Source organism: Sebastes umbrosus, chromosome 17 (assembly GCF_015220745.1).
Source record: "Sebastes umbrosus isolate fSebUmb1 chromosome 17, fSebUmb1.pri, whole genome shotgun sequence".
Taxonomy (NCBI): domain Eukaryota; kingdom Metazoa; phylum Chordata; class Actinopteri; order Perciformes; family Sebastidae; genus Sebastes; species Sebastes umbrosus.
This window is the reverse complement of record NC_051285.1, coordinates 4528766-4548055: the sequence shown is the minus strand read 5'-3', so window position 1 is coordinate 4548055 and position 19290 is coordinate 4528766. Positions and strand designations below refer to the sequence as shown.

The window sequence follows — 19290 nt, the reverse complement described above, 5'->3', positions numbered from 1 at the left end:
GCATGTTTCTACAGTAGCCCAGAACAGACAAACCAAATACGTAACTTTTCCTGCTTGGGCCAGAGTCGATAATGTTACTCTCTGCTGTCACTCTCTCTCTCTCTTGCTTCACCACTCACTTCCCACATGCAAACCAACTTGTGTTTTCGCGTTGGCCACCATTGTTCTCCTATATGCTTGGCACAGAGAGAGGCTTCACTTGGTTGCAATCTGCAACCTCACCGCTAGATGCCGCCAGATCCTACACACTGCACTTTTGAGACAGGAACATGCATTGGTAATCTAATCTGTTTTCCCAAAGCCACTTCTGTGTCCATGTTTCTAGCTATGTAGAGACATTGTAAGCTGCTAGTAAAAACAAACATGCATCTCCAAGTTTGATGATTTCAACATTTCTTTGACAGTTGGGCAACAAAAACGTTGTGTTGCACTGTACATTAGTATCATATGATTTTTTTTTTTCCGTTGCCATTGTAACAACCTCATTCCCCCACAGTAATCAATACTATCCAGTAAACAGAACTCATCTAGATTTGACCATGTTGTCTATTTGCTACAAACAGAAATTGTCTATTTGCTACAAACAGTGCCTGTTTATATGTGAACCTGACCATATGTGCATCGCAAAAAACCCAGAGCGAGTTGATAAGAGATTGGTAAGAACTCAAACATACAGAAGATGGGACTATGGGACATTTAGAAAGCTTGAAGACATTAAACAGCCAGTTGTTGTACATGTCCTCCAAAGCATCATTACCAGTGTGTTGAGAGAGAGTTTTCAATTCAGTTTGAGCCTGACTTGTCCTTCTTCTACAGCTAGAGATGAATCATGCATGAAGTATAAATTATATAAAACATGTCTTCGATAGTCATGTAACATGATGGGTTCATGTACAGCAGCGTATGGTGGTGTTTCTGCTACGAGCCCTTGTTCCCCCCCTGGAATACAATATTACTATTCTCGTTTTACACAGGCGTTCTCGTGTAGGGTCTCGATTCCATATGCCCTGATGGTCACTGTAGTTCAGTTCAACACTCTGCAGCACACTAGTGCGATGCTGCTGGGTATAAAAACTTGTATTTTCCATGAAGTAGTAAAAACATTCTCTACGGATTAATGTCTGAAAGCACATATGCACCTTAATGATGCCTGGTGTTGACATTTACAGGTTGCTTTCAAAATAAAAAAAATCACCAGGAAAAGCATTATCGATTCGTTTTTTTTTATTGGTCTAATCTTCTGTCACCCATTAATGGATCCCGGCAGTTCTTTAAATGCAAAGGTTCTGGATCAACACATTGTCACTTCCAACTCGTCAAATATCGCCGCTTGGTCAGTGCCCCTCGGCATCGGAAACTAACGTACGGAGAACCCCTCTTGCTTTACTTTTGGACGGACCAATGACGGCGTGTCAATACATGCTTGTTATATGCATAGTGCACTTTCAAAATAAACTTCTGTTTTCACAGGCAGTAAGGTTTAGGCAACACAACCACTTAGTTAGGGCTAAGAAACGGTCGTGGTTGACGTTAACTTAGCGACTCACGTGACTCCCGGGGCTCACGATACTAAGGATTCACATGACTAAAGACTTGACAAAACTTGTTACATTGGACTTAGTTAAAAGTCTGGTTCATCACATACTGTTGCTAAAGGGCGCCTCTGTACGTCGGTTTCCGATGCCGAGGGGCACTGACCAAATGACGGTATTTGACGAGTTGGGAGTGAGACCGGGTTGTCTGGATCTTTTCAGAGGAAGATCTCTGCAAAAAAACTTTAATTTAAAATAGTCTATCTATAGACTTTTTCCATTTTATGTTGCTTTTTAAAGACAGCAGAGTGTATTATCATAATTACAGATGATATGCTACACCTCATTAGCCTTTGTGAAGTTGAACAAAAAGATAATGCTATGTCCTCAGGCTGAAAAGAAATCCATCTTAATCATATAATTCTACAAAGTTTATAGGGCACAGTTTTGTCAACCTTCTACGAAGCTTCTGTGTGAAGTCTTAAAATAATGCTTTAATTTTTTGGGGATACAATTAGGTAGTTAAGAGAAGTAAATTGTTTTATATTACCAGTACAATCGGATGAATTCAAGAAAATGGAGAAAAAAATATCGGCATATTTCTAACTTAAAAGGAATCCTCCAATATTCATGGATTTGTCACATCAGACTTGCCGTGTTATTTACATAAATATGCGGTTTGCTTGTTGTGGTTAAGGGTCTGTTTGCTTTCTTTGCATTCCCTCTTCTAGGTCAGCCTCTTACTGATGATTAAGTTGGACACGTTGGCTGAGAAAAAGGCTCGGGGTTATCACCCTCTTGCAGAGGGCTTGCTGCCGATGGACCCTGACAAGATGTTGACTCCCACAGAGGCTGTAAACCATCCCTTTCTCTGCCATTTAAGGAAGGCTGCCAACACTTCCTATTAAGGCTGTCAGGGTGTCTGTGTGCTTCTACCGCATCTTACTTTATGGAAATGTGGGAGAAGGATGTAAAAATCAGGCTGAAAACTGTTTGCATTATTAACAGAGACTGTACATAAGAAGTGGTCGTAGTCACCGTGACGCCGTCCATTCATTGGTTTGTGGACTACGTTTTTGAAGCCTCGAATTTGGCATTTTGGCCGTCGCCATTTTGGTTATTTGCAACCAGATGTGACACAAGAGGGTGGAGCTAAGTACAACCAAATGCTAACGAACTTGATGTCATGTGTGATAACAAGAATGGATCCTGGACAAGAGACTGAACAAACACTATAAACAGACATCGGCTGTCTGTGATCACCAGACCAAAACCGGTCAAAGCATTTAGTGGGAAGAGGTCAAAGTCATCGACCAGAAGTCAGGGGGAGGCTGGCGAAAGATCAGAGAGGCCGTTCACAGTTGACCAGCAGGTCAGCGTTTCCACTTATCCAATGAAATATCCCTACATCTACTCATAGACTATATATATGAAGTGGACGTAGTCACCGGGACTCTAAACGGGACCATCATTTACTAAATGAACATCATGCTGTATTGAAGAAGACTTGAAACTAGTGATTGAGACCATAAACTCACGTTTACAATGTTTACTGAGGTAATAAATCAAGTGAGAAGTAGGCTCATTTTCTCATAGACTTCTATACAATCAGACTTATTTTTGCAACCAGAGGAGTCGCCCCCTGCTGGCTGTTAGAAAGAATGCAGGTTTATGGTACTTCAGCATTGGCTTCACTTTTCAGACCTAGAGGTTGCCGCCTGATTATTACAAAAAAAAAAGCAAAAGACACTTGAAAGAGTTCACCTGAATGTCACCTCAGTTTACTTAAACATTTTGTATTCGTGACTTTAAAGTCAACCATAGATAAACATGCTGAAATTGCTTTACATAAATAAAATTGATGGCATACGGATGATCAAAACAGGTCACTTTTAGCCAAAATTGGCGGATTCAGTGCCGTGTTTGCTGCTCGCGATAACATTTCTTCCGCAATTCATAACACTAAGTGGGTGACACTGGAGCCTACGCAGACTTCCAACATGACATGAACGCATCATGAGCCCAGCTCCAACATCAAAGCATGCTGAGCTTCCCAGGCCTGCTGTGAAGGTGGCAATGGACTAAAAACACATTTTCACCGTCTGAGAGACACATTTGCATGTCATTACACGGAGATCGCTGCACGGCCCAATCAGAAATTATTTTTTTCCAGCACCCTAAGGGTAGAGAAGTATGGCCAGCCACCAGCAGCAGGGACAGCGAGGCACACAGCAGCCCTAAAAACAGTCGCATGCTATTGTCTTGCATTTTCTGGTCCTTCCAATGAGGCTCAGAGACCAGAATCCACACAGAAAGAGACCTCACACCACAAACTTTGCATTGTTGGGTCACGTTTTTCTCACATACATACAGGTGAGTTGTGGTCTCAACACACACCTTCACACTCATCACAGCAGGTGTCAGTCTGTGGCCAAAAGCTATGTTCTTAAGCCTTGACTTTAGTTTCCTGAGCAGCGTAGCAGGAAGCCAAACACACTCCCACACTCGCATGCAATCGCTCGGCGGGATCGCTCCGAAACGCCCTCAGACTGAGCGACTCTGGATGGATGTCAGGATGTGATGGCAGGAGCTGTCAATGCTGTTGTTATTGTGCATACACTAAACTCAAATAAATAATAGCTGAACTGTGTCCTCCTAGTTATGATTTCAGGCCTTATAGGACAGGACAAGATGACAATTATTGTGTTTGGGAAAGAAAAGTTGAATTTTTCATGTTCATAAAACTTGTATGATTATTTGGTGTGTTGCGTAGTTGCTGTCTGCAAGTCTACGCTGTAGTTTCAGCATCAAAAAGCAATACAAGTTGCCAGCAAAAAGGCTTTGAAAAACACATCTTTGATTCCTTTATGGCGTGTTCACACCAATAGCGGAGTGAATTTTTTGGCCTGGAGCGAACAAGCAAAATTTGCATCATTCGCATATTCGTGGGAGTTGAAATATTTCAACTCGACCGAGAAATGCTGTGTCGCGAAAGCCTGTCAGCGCTGTGATTCTCCTCCTGTCGTCACTGACGTCCTGACGTTGTTGAATCAGAGATGGAGGAAAAAATATTGTAGCTGTCTGTGGTCACCCAGAGCTACGATAGTACATCATATCTGTACAGAGACCGGACCAAACTCTGTGTATAAATGTGTGTGTATAAAAACCCCAGACTGTCTACGGTAGAAACAACAATGTCGCTGACGTATTTATGCCTAGTTCGCTTTATCTTGAGTGTTGATGGAGCGGCTGCATAGCCTGGCACGGATCGATTCAAACTCTATTCAGAAAACAAGCATTTTAAAAGTAGTTTGCTTGTCGTCATGCGGACAGACCTGACAAAGCATGAATTCAGACTTTTTACAAATCGGCATCATTATGTCGTTGTTTCAGCATCCTTTTGATCCCTTTATTGCAATTAAATCACAACACAATCTCTTTATTTTGGGTGCATACCGCAGTAGCAACGTGTGGCTTGCTAGATACAGTCTGTGGCACTGTATATGAATACAGCTCGCCGCCGGGTGATGTTATGAACCCAGACACAACGGCGTTTGGTTTTCTAGCATACTTGAGACTTCCACAACATGTACAAAGCAGCAATATTGGTCATTTTGTCCATGGTTGATAGCAGAAATGGCGGAAAGAAAAGTTATTGTGTGGAGACAAGCTCCTTCTCCTCTCCTGGTGCGAATGAACACAAACGATACCGGCGGTCCAACGAGTAAAGCGAGGCGAAAATTTGCTTCGCTCTTTGTCTGAAAACAGCGTTAGTTTCTATCCTTTTTAATCTTTGTGGGCATAAACACACAAGAAAACTTTGACACTATAATCATCAATCACATTTGTATAAATTATCTGACAATGTGTGATGTTAAAAAAGCCAATAAAGAAACTATATCATCAAGAAAAAAACATTCCCAAAGGCTAGCCTGTCTTTCCCTCAATTTCCCCGGCTTTCACTGGCCAAGGTTGAAGACAAGACATGCTTACAAAGGCACACCTTGAGCCTCCATAAAACTTTAAACTGCTGTCTTGCCCACCATGATGAATAATGGCTTTGTTGTCCTTGGTTGCAAAACCATGTTGCCTCAGAAAAACAGAGAAGCATCCAGATAGATTTATTCAAAAGCCACCAGGACACTGGTAGCTGCACTCAGCCTGCACAGCCAGGCCCTCTGATAAAAAAAGGAAATACATGCTGGAATTATGCGAGTTGAGCAGCTGGAGGACACATTGCTTTGGCGAGCGCTCGCCAAACGCTCCATAGCAGCTCCTGATTACACAGCATTTAAAGCGGTGAATAATGTTGGTTTGGATGGAGAGGCCGCTGGCACAGCAAATCGACCCGGCTAAGAGTTGTCAACATGTGTCAGAGGAGGCAGCTTGTTTTGATGCTGCCTCTTTATTGGCAAACCCCTCTCTGTGTTTTAGCATCAAATAGATTTTTCCCCCCAAAGTGCAGCTTCGCTGTTTCAAAGAATATCTAATTGTATACTCTATTGAGGATTCTTTCCACACCACCTATATTTGTCCCTAAAGGTTTAAAACATACTTAATTAAAAAGCTTCCTGCTAGAGGCTGCAAACGCTGACCTTATCAAGGTTCACCAAAAACTCATGGTCACGGTCTGCTGTCTTTCTAATTGTCAACAAATCCAACTAGAGACCATCTTGTGATGGGATCAAACCAGCCCTTCTTTGGATTAGACCCATCTTCAAACTCAGCCGTCATTTTGATCTCAACTATACACCTGTAAAGATTCGTGACTGCATCTTGCACGGTTGCAACGCTATCGCTGTGAAAAAATCTGTCCACAGACTCACAAGGTGAAAACAAAACCAGCGGTGATGGTAATGAAAAGACCAAAACCAACACTGAATGGATCCTACTAACAAGTATTGTCTGTGTTCCTTTATTTCCAAGAACACAGCAACAAATGTGTATTCATCCACAGCTGAAAGTAGTCCCCAAACAAACAGGGGCACCATGATATGACTTGAGGCCCTGGGGCTACTGACGGCCCTCCTCTCCCTTCACAATATACCACGGCAACTTTAATTCAGAACCACCCATCAATGGACAGCGATAAACAGAATATGAAAGTCATCCTTATAAGGCAATACGTCAACAATAAGTCAAGATAAAGCTAGGTTATCGAGCCAAGTAGTCCTGTGTGAAGAGCAGCAACATGAGAAGATCTTTTCAATTAAAGAATCGCTAACATCACATGAGAAGAACTGGTATAAATTTTAGGTTGGGGTGTGGGTGCAATAATACTTATTGCGCGTTAAACGTCGTGCGCATTATCGTTGTATTTATACGCCTTTTTGTGCGAACTGGCTGCTTTGTAGATATGAAGGACTCATTCTAAGGTAAAGAAAACACGACGATTCTTAGTTTCAGGTGATTATACAATGATGAAAACATAGTTATGAATATTATATTCCACAATTGACCTTTAAAGTTATTATGCAGCCTTTAAAAAACAATCGGCTTGGGGGTGAGTGCCACAAACTGGCTAAGGAAGTTGGAAAGCAGTGAGTTAGTCCTGGTCTTTTCATGGGATTTGCTGACAGTAACAGAAATGTATAATATTGCCATCTATAGCCTTTTTTCCACTCTGTAAGAACCACAAATACAACTCCATTCACCTCCATTATATTGGGGTGGAGGCAGGAATCTTAGAGAGCTTCTGGATCTCAGAACACATCATCAGTGTTGGATCATTAAATGTGAGTTTTGATCTTCACTACTCAGGAAGTTGAAGAAGTGTTGAAGTGTTGAAGTGTACTTGTTTTGGCGTATCAACTTCCCCTCAACTTCCCCGTCTGTTCCTATTTCAGGTGAGTTCTACCTCATCTCTCCAGAGAAGGCGCTTACAGGGATATATATACGAACAGCACAGCTAGAGCAAGAGTCTTACCAGTCACATGAAGAGTTGTAGCCCTCACCTAAAATGCAACATGTCTTGTCTCAGCGTTGCATTCTGGTCTATGGAGGCAGCTGTCAGTGTGAGGCTGTTATCTCTGCCTCTCCTATGATGGATTCCTCCCCGTATGATTGCTGAACGCCGGTAAAAAATAGTAAGTCTAGAAAGAAGCCTCGCTCTTTGATTCGGAAGGGGGGCTGACGCCGAAACCTGACATTTACTGTTGATGTTTTATATACATAGTTTAAGATATTTCTGCTGTCAGGGTTCATTGCAGCTGCTCTGGAAATATCTTGACATGAGATCACAGTCTCCATGACTAGCCTGTTATCCACAGGAATGAAATAAAAATATTACAAAACAGGAATGTAGGCTACATCACCACTAGCTGCGTTGGCTGGTTTTATTTCAGCATTTCATGTATAAAAAATGTCACTGAATTTAAGCCAAGAACAGCGTCTACGCACTTTGTCGTGACACATGCAGGTTTTCTGTAGCAGTGGGGCTCCTAAGCGGTTTGATGTGAGTACTGGTTTGGAGGAGCCCCACTGCAGAAGTGACCCTTTATTACAGGTTAGATAAGGCATAAATGGCTGGTGTGCTCGCCGAGGGCCCGCAGATTGATTCACTCGGAGTCACCCCTGCACTCCACATTGAAACAAATTACCACTGGGCTCAAGCTATTCCAGTGCCGAAATGCCACTGACACATGGCATCAGAAAAATAATATGTTAAAGCAGACAAGTCCTGTTATTACCAGGAGGTGCACTCGCACTGTTTGTGAGCATCAGATGTGTAATTAAATAGATCAGCTGCGATGGATGACCTCTAGAGTACAAAATGACATGAACGCTCTGTATATTTTTTTTCCATAAGAGGGAAACACAAGTAGAACCACAGTGGAAGAAAGGTGTTTATTACCTTTAATGTGCATGTCATTAAAATCGTAGGTCGTACTGTACTATCTGAAATTAATTTGCTAATGGATTTTAAGGTGAGACACCCCAGGCAAGAACATGGGTTTTCATGCACTGGTGAGATTTTGCTATTTTGCTTCCATAAGATGTCTTCTTTCAGACTAGTGGAAAGATTTTTTTTACTACTTTATCTATTTGTGTCTGTAGATTTCTCCTTAATTCACCAAAAGTTAGCATTAGATAATGCCTCATTTGTATATTTAACATTTCAGAAAACTAATTGTCTTAATGTAGGTAATGAACTGGGGATGTTTCATGGTGATGTCTATTAGTTGAAAATGTGACCCTGGTGTCTCCCCTTAAAATAGACGTATTCAAAATGTTTTATTAATTAGTATTTTCTCATGCTTTTTGTGTCTAAGTAACTAATGGGGACAACATTTTCTGAAATTGATGCAGTATTGAGGAATAGCACTCGGCAGCATTATCCTTCAACACATTACGTCCACTATAATATAATATAACATTATGGAAAAGACCCTACAAAGAAATAAAACCTGTTTCTGACCTTTCTCTTGATAAGGTCTGTTTGTTGTTGTGTGCTAGTCGTATACTCAAATAAATACGGGCGGCCATCGAATTCAAATCCACATTGTGTAAATCATTTAAAATATTCATCTATGACATTGAAAATGCTTTAGCTAACAATAAGCTACACTTTCTATACTCTTCCGGCAACACGTCACCTCGCTAGATTTCAGAACGAGTCTTCTCCTTGAGCGAGACTCTTTCCATAATGTCAGACACTAATAATAACAATGAGAGCCTGTCATGGCAAAAACAAACACTTTTAGTGGAAGTAAATGACGCTGCCAGCTTGCCCCAATTGCACCATATTGCAGTCTGTGAGCAGCTGCCGTCTGCAGCGCTCTCCCTCAATCCTGGACCTGTTTCAGACATTGTTGTCCGCGTTAGTCACTTGTCACAAAGTACCAAAGTTACCCGTTTAATAAACTCCCATGATGGATTTCTGGAGACTTTACATTGAGTAGTTTTTCTGCCATTTATGGTTCACTAGCATCTCCATGGAGATATACTTTAAATGCACATCGTTGTATTGTGACCTTTACATGTCACATGTGGAGGGTGTGTTAGACACGCTATGATTGCAGGGTAGTAGTAGTAGTTCTTTTTATATTTTCATTCTCTCTCTCCAAGACAAGGGATGCAGCGAAAAGCAGCCGTTTAACACGGCATCATCGTGCTGGAGGAGGTTTACAGCAGCTGCTGACAGGAGCCGCAGACCCGACTGCACTTACTCTCACAAATACAAATGGACACGACTTGGCAGCTCCTCTCAGGCTGGGCCGTAGTATCTGTATGAAAATGTGTTTCATCTTTGTAAAAGGTCTTTTAAATCCATTATAGGATTTATTTTTTTATTATATTGATAAAGACAAAAGTATCTTAATTGAGAGACTGATGAGCGATACTCGTCATTTCATATTTCCTACATCTCTGATATGACGATAAACGTTTGTGCTGTGTAAGTCGATATTGATCAGATTTACAGTGTGTTTCATTAAAACTGAATTTGGGCTCGACAATGACTTCTCCTGATATGTCAGCCCTGTCTCCTTTATTTATTTACTCTTCTGTTTAATTTTCCCTTTTATTTATTCATGTATTTGTTTTTAATAATTTTTAAATGTATTTATTTATTTTTGCATTTATTAGTTTATTTTTAAATGTATGTATTTATATATATATATTATCTATTTCTGCACAATTTTCCCTTTCCATTTCACTTCTTATTTATTTCCCCAAACTTATTCTTCTCTGTATTCTTTTCTTTATAAATTTCTTTACACATTTCTTTTTACATTTCTGCCTCATTATGCAAATGAGGAGGACAATTTATACATGAATAAATAAAAGGGAAAATTAAACAGAGGAGTAAATAAATAAGGTAATTAATACAAAGTTAAATAAATAAAGTGGCAAGTTAAAACAATCAATTTATGTCACATTTTATCAATTAATTAATTAATGGTTATATTTATTTTTAATATCATGTTTGCTATATTTAATGACATTTATTTATTTATTAAGTCATTTATTTATTTATTAATTTATTTTTGATTTGGGCAGGTTATGTCCTCCATAGAAAATAAACCCAAAGGAATAAATTATTGTATTCTCTTATTTTTTTTAATTTCATAATTCAATAGATGTGTTGAAGTTGTTTTAACCCCATACTGTATCTACCAATTTTGGATGTAACAGAAGAAGCAGCTGAAGATATATTTGGTAAGAATCCAGATTTGTGATTTCTGCCATTGGATAAATATTGTTTCTCCAGACATAACGGAGTGTGAAGCTCTTTCTAAACTGTAGTATTACATAGTAGTTTTTGCCACCGGCTATCTGATGTAAGCATCTGTCTCCTCAGTCCCATAAACCCAGTAAATCTCTTCTAATGACCTGTGTGCCTCACCTGAGTTCAAAAGGCTTTGATGTCAGCTGCCCACATGAGGTGAACTAAAGGAGTAAACACTCCACACTTCAAGTAAACAGCTCCAAGTATGGATTTTGTTGACGCGAGTTGCTGGAAGAGAAGACTTTCGGTACGGTATACAGCCGTCTCTCAGCAGGATCTTTATGTTGCTGAAGGAATTGCCAGCTAATATGATGAGAGGGCGTTGAGACGCGGCACAGCGAGGGGTGAGCAGCAGTGATCCATGAACTTCAAACACGGGTAGGACTCAAGCCAGGATCTGATCAACCGTGGCACGTGCATAGGAAAAGGTGTCAGATGTCAGCTACAGTACATACGGTATACTTGAAATTCAGAAGTAGGATTACCACCTTGCGGTTGTATGCCTCCGCCAACCTGTCAAGGTGTAGCTTACATCCAAAATGTCATCACGTCATCATTTTATCCTGTTAGACATTTGTGTAAATTGTCATAATTAGCATATGAATTTTTCAGATGACCTGGAGGGAGAAAATTCCCTCCAGGTGCTCCTGAGATGTCGCTTTCACAAGACCAAGACAGTGACCTTTGACCACCAATATCTAATGAGTTCATCCTCGAGTCCAGATGGACGTTTGTGCCAAATTTGAAGAAATTGCCTCCTCTCCTTCCTGAGATATCGCGTTCACGAGAATAGGACGGCCGGCCGGACACCCATAGATTGTATATAAGAAGTGGACATAGTCACCGTGACGTCACCAATTTTGAAGCCTCAAGCTCGGCATTGTGATCGTAGCCATGTTGCTTTTTTTGCAACCAGAAGTGACACGAGAGAGTTTATTTAAAGATGAAGGCAGAATAAGACCTTTTTAGGCGACCCAAATGCTACAATTAACTTTCGAAAACACGCACAACACCCAGAACAATGCCGTGGTAGCGACCTGTCAATCACAAGATAGCCACGCCTTATTGTATAGAAGTCTATGAGAAAATGAGCCTACTTCTCACTTGATTTATTACCTCAGTAAACATTGTAAACATGAGTTTATGGTCTCAATTGCTAGTTTCAAGTCTTCTTCAATACAGCATGATGTTCATTTAGTAAATTATGGTCCCATTTAGAGTCAAATAGACCATAAAGCAGGGGATGCTTTTTTTAGGGCGGGGCTACCTTGTGATTGACAGGTTGCTACCACGCCGTTGTCCGGTCTGGGAGTTGTCTGTGTTTTCATCTTACAGCTTTAACCCTTTCACAGTGTTTTCAGTTCATCAAAGTTAACATTTTGGTCACCTAAAATATTTTATTCAGCGTTCGGTTGTACTTAGCTCCACCCTCTCGTGTCACTTCTGATTGCAAAATAACCGTTCGGCCAAAATGCCGAACTCAAGGCTTCAAAACTGTAATTCACAAACCACGTGGATGACGTCACGGTGACTATACGTCCACTTCTTATACACAGTCTATGGTTGCGGAAAACCCCAAAACACAATGCCTCCGGCAACGGCTTGTCACCGGCGCAGAGGCATACAAATAAAATACTCTTACGCAATCAACCTCCTCTCTTGTCTTGATTTCATTGTCCCTGAATTTGCCAGCAATCCATAAAATGAAATAGGTTTGTTTTTCCATGAATTACCATAAATTACAATTGAAATCTTTTCATGATTTACCATCTCATCCAGACGTGTTTGGGGTGGCTTCCTCTGACTGAGACGCTGAGACGACGACCATCTGAGTTTACCTGAGTTCACCTGCAGGACATGCTGGAGTCCTGTCAGTGTTGGGAACAAGGAAGAAGAGGACATCAATGAGCCAAACGCTTCACTTCAAGGTCAGAGCGTTCCTTCAAGCTAAAGTAGACGTCATACTGAGGCACAAACGATGGCTTCAACACTTGCAGGTGAAGTAAAAATGACACAATGTCATTTGTGTATTGCATTTTCTTTAGTACTTTACATATAACGGGAAAATACAAGGGTTTATTTTCAAGAGAATACAGGAAATTTAACAGTGCTCTGTACATTAACATATTATTGTGAGTGTCGTGGTTACTTGGCACAGCCGACTGAGCCGTGCACGTCGTGCACAGTTTTCCATGGAGGGGCATAAAGGTACAATTCAAGATGTTCAACCACGTGTAGTAAAAAGACTAAGTTTCTATTAGCAGCTTGAAGAAAATACAAAATGAGCAATATGTGCACCGTCACCAAAGCAGCATTACAAAAAAAGACTTGAGGAAGGGGAAGTAGGATGTAAAAATTCTGTGAAAAATAAAACGTTTTCGAGACGTGGGCAACATATTTACATACTGAGTGAGTAATACAGTGTGTAAAGCTGCTATTAGATACTTAATCTGTTATAGTGTCACCAGATTGGGCTGACCACATTAACACTTAACAGCCAGGTTTAGTTTATAATCCTACATTCATCCTGAGAAACCATCATCTAAGGTTAAAACTGAATCACTTCCAGCTGGCTGCTGCTGCTGCTGCTTCTCTTAATTTCATGGCAAATCATGTTGATGCTGTGGCTGAAGGGACGGGCTTGGACTGTCAAAAATAATGTCTCGTCTTCTCATTAGATGTTAACACAGATTGAATATCATTAAAACACTAGAATCAGGTCATTGTTCATCTCAACCACATGGAACATAGAGAGGGCATGCAGTAAAGCAAATCCTTAAAGTCCCAATCCAGGATCAGATGCGGCTCTATATACATGTAGAATATTAAATGTAAGGTATGGTTTACTAATGGGAAATAATCTCATCGCAACTTTCACATAAGTGGATAATTAAAGCTCCCGTATTTACAATGTTGCTGTAAGCAAACCACATGGCCAGTCAATGAATGAAGGAGCTCAGGGAACAAATCTTAAGTAAATATAAAATATGTCTTTAGTTCAATGTCCCATATAAAGCTTGTGTTGGAGAACAATTCTGGATTGGGTCTTTAATAAGGCTGCGGGGGCTGAAAAGCAGGTAGGAGGGCGATAAAGTGTTTGATTGACAGTCTTGAGTGACGTATAGAGCTTACGCTCATTATCACCACAGACAGAGCAACATTAGTTTTCTCACCAAAATCAGTCAGTTAACATAAAAGAAAAAATCCAAGCCCTTAGATGCAGTACAGAATTAAAGGAAAGTGACACGGAAACTAATGTTTTTATCACATGGTTGCCTCATTAGTCCTGAAAATAACTTGTTTTATGTGAGATCAGAGCTTGAATAACATCAACCTTCAAAAGTCATCTCCGAACATCGACCAAAAAAGCTACGCTAAAACGGGCGACTGCAATTAAACATCCTGGTAGCTCTGATGTCATCATGCTCTCAGTTCTCGGTTGAGATGCTTTTTCTAAACCCTCCAGATCTCTCCTGCTTTAGTGTAAAAATCCATGTCAGTTAACCTTTAAATGCTCAATACAGCATCTGACCCTTCGCTAAGCCTCTTCCTAGAACAGCCACTGTCCATCCTACGTTAGCAACCGTAACTAGGCACAGAATGCCTGTCAAGCAGGACCAGAACGTAGGTGCTAACTGGCTGTCGGCTGGAGTCTTTGCGGTGTGTTTGAATGCAACTTGTTGGCCGAGACGAAGGTGACGTGAGGCGACGCAGCAGTTGACTTGCATCGCCGCTAGTTCTTTGATGTTGGCTTGGTGTGTCTGGGCCTTAACAGTGCTGTGCAGAAACCTGTTTGAGGTGTCACATGAGGTGTCAAGACGTGGGGTGTCGGACGCTGGTGACCTTTTCCCTCGCTTTTAATGTTCACAATATTTTGCTGAATTATATTGTGAGCTAACAAATGGATATTGTAGTCCTTTCTGTCTACCTCTCTCTGATGTTTCACAACGGTTATTCCCAAAATCGGACATTATTTCCTTTGCAATAACTCTCACTGATATCGTTGAAAACGACATATTGACATGCCGGGTGCGAAAGCTTGACAGGCCTAGCAACAGTAAGGGCTTAGCGAAGGGTGAAGTAACACTTGCTGCGCGACAAAACCTGCAAATGACATCCGTTGACTGTGCTGTTTTCAATCACTTTGATTTGTCAATGCAGCCAATCAGCATCCTGAGAGACTTTTTTACGCGTCGTCACATCCACCTATCTCACCTGCTGGTAGCAACACCACTGATTTCTCTGCTGCTAGTCTCTTGCCTCGTCCGTTTAGTTCAGACAAAGCACATCTGTGACCTGCAGATGTGAGTTCACTGGAATAGATTAAAAGGAAATTGGGACTACGTACATAGTAGAGTGTGTTTTAAAAACAACATGGGATGGCCATGATTTAAACGATGGAGCACAAAATCAATAATTTATTCAGTGATCTTGTTTTCTGGTGAATGAACTTTCCTGGAGAGTTTCTTGTGTTCAGTGAGAATGTTTCCGACTAGTACATTATAAGTTTTTATTGTTTTCCCCAAAGGCTAGAGGGCAGCCGAACTTATATCATCAAAAGATTAGATCTGTTACAATTCTGATGCATAAGAATCCTCAGAAAAAGTCAAATGTGATACCACTTTGTTAACAAGCTACAGATCGGTCGTGACATTACCAAACCTTCTACTCACCACGAGACTACAACATTTCCAAGACTTCCCCACTCTTCTAGCTCTGAGTAACTTGTTGATCGAAGGTGCTGGAGGAGACTCTGGCTCGATACGGTATATACACATACTGGAGAGGAATGTCTGCGTGTATGTAGTAGGCCTGACATGGCATGCGTGTAATGCATGATAACATATTTACTTTAGTCATGTGTATGAATGATTATATAATTACAATACAAACATTTACAAATTTGGAAAACTGATTGTGCCTCAAGATCCCCGTCCATGCACGCTAGAGATCCTCACAATACACAAGCTCTTCTCTAATTAGACCTCATGCTCGAGATCAGCCGTAGTATTTTACATCTTACTACACCGTCTCTAGCCGTAGTGAGAAAACAGGGTGTCCGCGCTGATATAAGAAGTGAACTGTGACCGTTTTTTAATAAGGCATTAGATTTGTTCAGGACCAAGAGGACTAGTAGTAGGGCACTGCTTTTTGACTACCTATGAAATGTAGAAAAATGTAAGGAATGAACATGAGTACAAATCATGAGTGTGCTGCACCAAGAACAACAATGAAGAAAGTTTCGCCATTAAAATAACGCTTTTCCTACTTTGGCAAAAACAAAATGATTTTTTTTTTTAAGCTTTCATGAGAGTCTTTGACAGTTTTTTTTGTTCATCAAAGGCATCTTTGTTTGGAGTAGGTACAGTACTGCAGAGTCCCACCGAGCCAGCGAAAATACAGCCAATACCAAAACCTCTTCTACGCTCCTGTCCGTATCAGGCTTTCTCTACAAATCCTGAAAATAAGAAAGCTGGAGCAGCTCTCACGTCTGGCCATGGCTCAGCTTCCCAGTGAAACATGTAGCCAAGATTTACAGATTCCTCTAGTGATTGAGATCCTCTGGTCAAGTCTTTGGCTTCCTTGCATTCTCTTCTGTGTGAGCGTGTATGAGATTACAGCACTGTGCAAACTAAATGGAACACACCCTAACCAAAACAACAGTTGGCCTTTTAGTCTGTGAAAAATTAGCTTTCACTTAGGTGAAAAAGAGAAAAATAGAAAGGAACGTTTCTTTAGAAAGCTGAGAGCTGTGCTTCACACCGCACCTCTTATCTCAGGCTATTTCTTTTATTCTGCGCATGTAGTCGTGCAGTTCCTCTGGGTCTTGAAAGCCCATATCCTGGCAAACCCACTGAATGTCCTCCTCATCTGCTATTGGGATGGAGTTGTAGGGCAGCTCCTCTGTGGGAAGGGTGGTGAAGGTGGTGAACTTGACTCTCTTGCGCTTGGAGGTGGGTGAACTGGCCTCCTCGCCGTTCTCCTTCGTGGAGCCCCCGGAGCTGCCGTCGCCCCGCCCGTGGACCTGGCTTTGAACGCTAGTCTGGGAACTGCCACTGCTGTGGTGGTCCCCGTGGCAGCAAGTCTGTACGCCCTCCTGAGGGTTACTGGGACTTTCTACCTGCTGCGGCGACAGATCACACTGGGCCCTCAGCGGCTGGCCGTTTCCCAGGAACACCCAGTGGTGGGAATGGTCCATGTTGGCCTGACCCTCCGGCGGGATCCGCTTGTGGCGGTATTTAAGCACGAACACGATGCAGTTGATGAGAAAGACTAAGATGGCCAGACAGAAGACTCCCAGTAGAGCGTACATGCCAATCTCAAGGTCAGTCATGTTGCGAGGTGAATGCACAAAGTCGTCTTCCTCCTCTTCATCACTCTCAGTTGGTCGCTCCTGGTTGCTAATGGTGGGGAAATTGGTGTAATCAATGGGAACACTGGCAGGCTGCTCATTAGATGTCTCATAAATTCTTCCATTGATGTTCGGATCAATGATTGGACGCCGGGTGACGGGCGCCAGCTCTATCTCGCCCTCGGTGGTTACCTCCTCCTCAGAATCTTCCTCTGGGCCGAAGCGGACCTTGACATAAACTGCAGCAGCTGCGATGACGCTTTTGCGTTTGGTCTTCTGGCAGGCCTCGCAGATGGTCATCTCTAAACGCACCATCTCACCAGATCCCTCCCCTTCTGCCACCACCACAGGCCAGCGTTGTTGGGGCTCCTGGGATACCGACACGACTCGGTCATCCAGCGTGGAGGCGTTGAGGTTGTAGTCTTTAGGATCAAAGTAAGTCAGAGTGGCAGCTGTGTTGTCGCTGAAAAGCATCCAGACAGATAGACTGGCCTCCTGTTAGACAAAAAGAGAAAAGCACAGTTTAGATTGTTTCTTTACACCATAAAATAACTTGTGTTTAATAAAATGTTTACAACAACATGACAAAAATGCATTAACTTCCCCAATCACACAGTAAAGTATTGCAGGTATTTTAATATTTGTCTGTTTCTCTGTCCTCCCCCATTTATTACCATCTAATCACAACTTTGTCACGACTTAAAGGGACAGTGGCAGGATTTGGTGGCATCTAGTTATATCATCTAGCTATATCTAGTTCTTCTCCACGTTTTCGTCTTAGAGCTTTAACCCTTTCGCAGTGTGTTTTCAATTCAGTTTAAAGGTCCCATATTGTAAAAGTGAGATTGTCATGTCTGTTATAGTATAAAGCAGGTTTGAAAGTATTGAAACGTTCAATAGACGGAGAAATACGCACAGCCCGTATTCAGAAATTGTGCGTTTAAAACAAGCCGTCAGGATTTCTGTCCATTTGTGATGTCAGAAATATACAATATTTAGACCATTACACGGTTTTAAACGTAAATATTCTTAATGTTTCCCAGTTTATTTCCGGTTGCAGTGTTTGTAAATGACATCAGCTGACAGGAAGTAAACATGGACCCAAACTGTTGCCTAGCAACGCAATTCTGTTGCAATTCCGTTGAAATTAGCTAAAACGGAGCGTTTCAGACAGAGGGTAAATACAGGTCTATTCAGGCTGACAGTATGAGGAAAATAAAGTTTTTTTTTAACATTACAGCATGTAAACATGTTCTAGTAGAAACACAAAATACAGGTATGAACATGAAAATGAGCATGATATGGGGCCTTTAATTGTAACATTTTGGTCACCTAAAAAAGTCTTATTCCACTCTATCCTCTCGTGTCACTTCTGGTTCCAAAATGCCAGAAGTGCCGAATTTGAGGCTTCAAACTGTAGTCTACAAACTAATGGGTGAAGTCACGATGACTATGTCCACTTCTTACAGTCTGGTTAATATCAAAGTAAAAAGGAAAGTCAAAAAAGCTGTGCCTCTGCCTTGTGTTTATATCTATAAATGGTTCGGATCCCGTTATTTCATGGTATTGATCATGATTTGAATATCTGTTCCCAGCTGAGCCTTTGAAGTTATAGCCTTGCTCCGAGAACTAAACCTCCAGAGCGTTTGTGAACATGCACAGTACCCTGTACTCGGTACAAGCCTCGACACGCACACAGACGACCTGCCTCTGATGTGCACACCTGCAAAAAACACTTCGAAGCACGGAGGCAGGAAGGATTGCGTTGTCCTGAAAGCTACAACACAGCTCGGCTCTGCAGCGCGGACAGATATGGCACACAGCAGCATGCTCGTGTCCAGTCTCTTTGTGTTTGTTGTGTGTGATCTCCTCATTTTCTATCTGCCGCAGAGTAAAGCCACACAACTGGCGTCCATATAATCAAGGCTGCAGCTCCCTTTATTCACAGCTTGCTTAACATAAACAACCAACCATTAGGAGAGCTGACAACAATTTCTAAAAACAGAGTCAGACAGTTTTAGGCTCCTCTTTCTTTGCAAAGGGCAGATTCACACCCAGCGTCATCCTCAGGATAAAATCCCCTTCGGTCCAGTTTGGGAGAAGACTACCATGTTGTGACGATATCCAACCGAGAGCCAAAGCTCTATCATCTCAGCGTGACAGCATGAAGGCAGCCT

The 19290-nt window shown here is 41.6% G+C and overlaps 1 protein-coding gene across 4 annotated transcripts in view; it reads right to left on the bottom strand.

Moving 5' to 3' along the window:
• Positions 1-12783: 12783 nt before the first annotated feature.
• tmem132e (transmembrane protein 132E) overlaps positions 12784-19290 on the bottom strand; it is a 447998-nt gene continuing 441491 nt past the window's right edge. For all 4 annotated transcript variants that reach the window (XM_037747985.1, XM_037747987.1, XM_037747988.1 and 1 more), the window contains one exon: positions 12784-17608. In XM_037747985.1, the coding sequence (XP_037603913.1) occupies positions 16538-17608 (1071 nt within the window). In that variant the 3' untranslated portion in view covers positions 12784-16537. The remainder of the gene's footprint in view (positions 17609-19290) is intronic.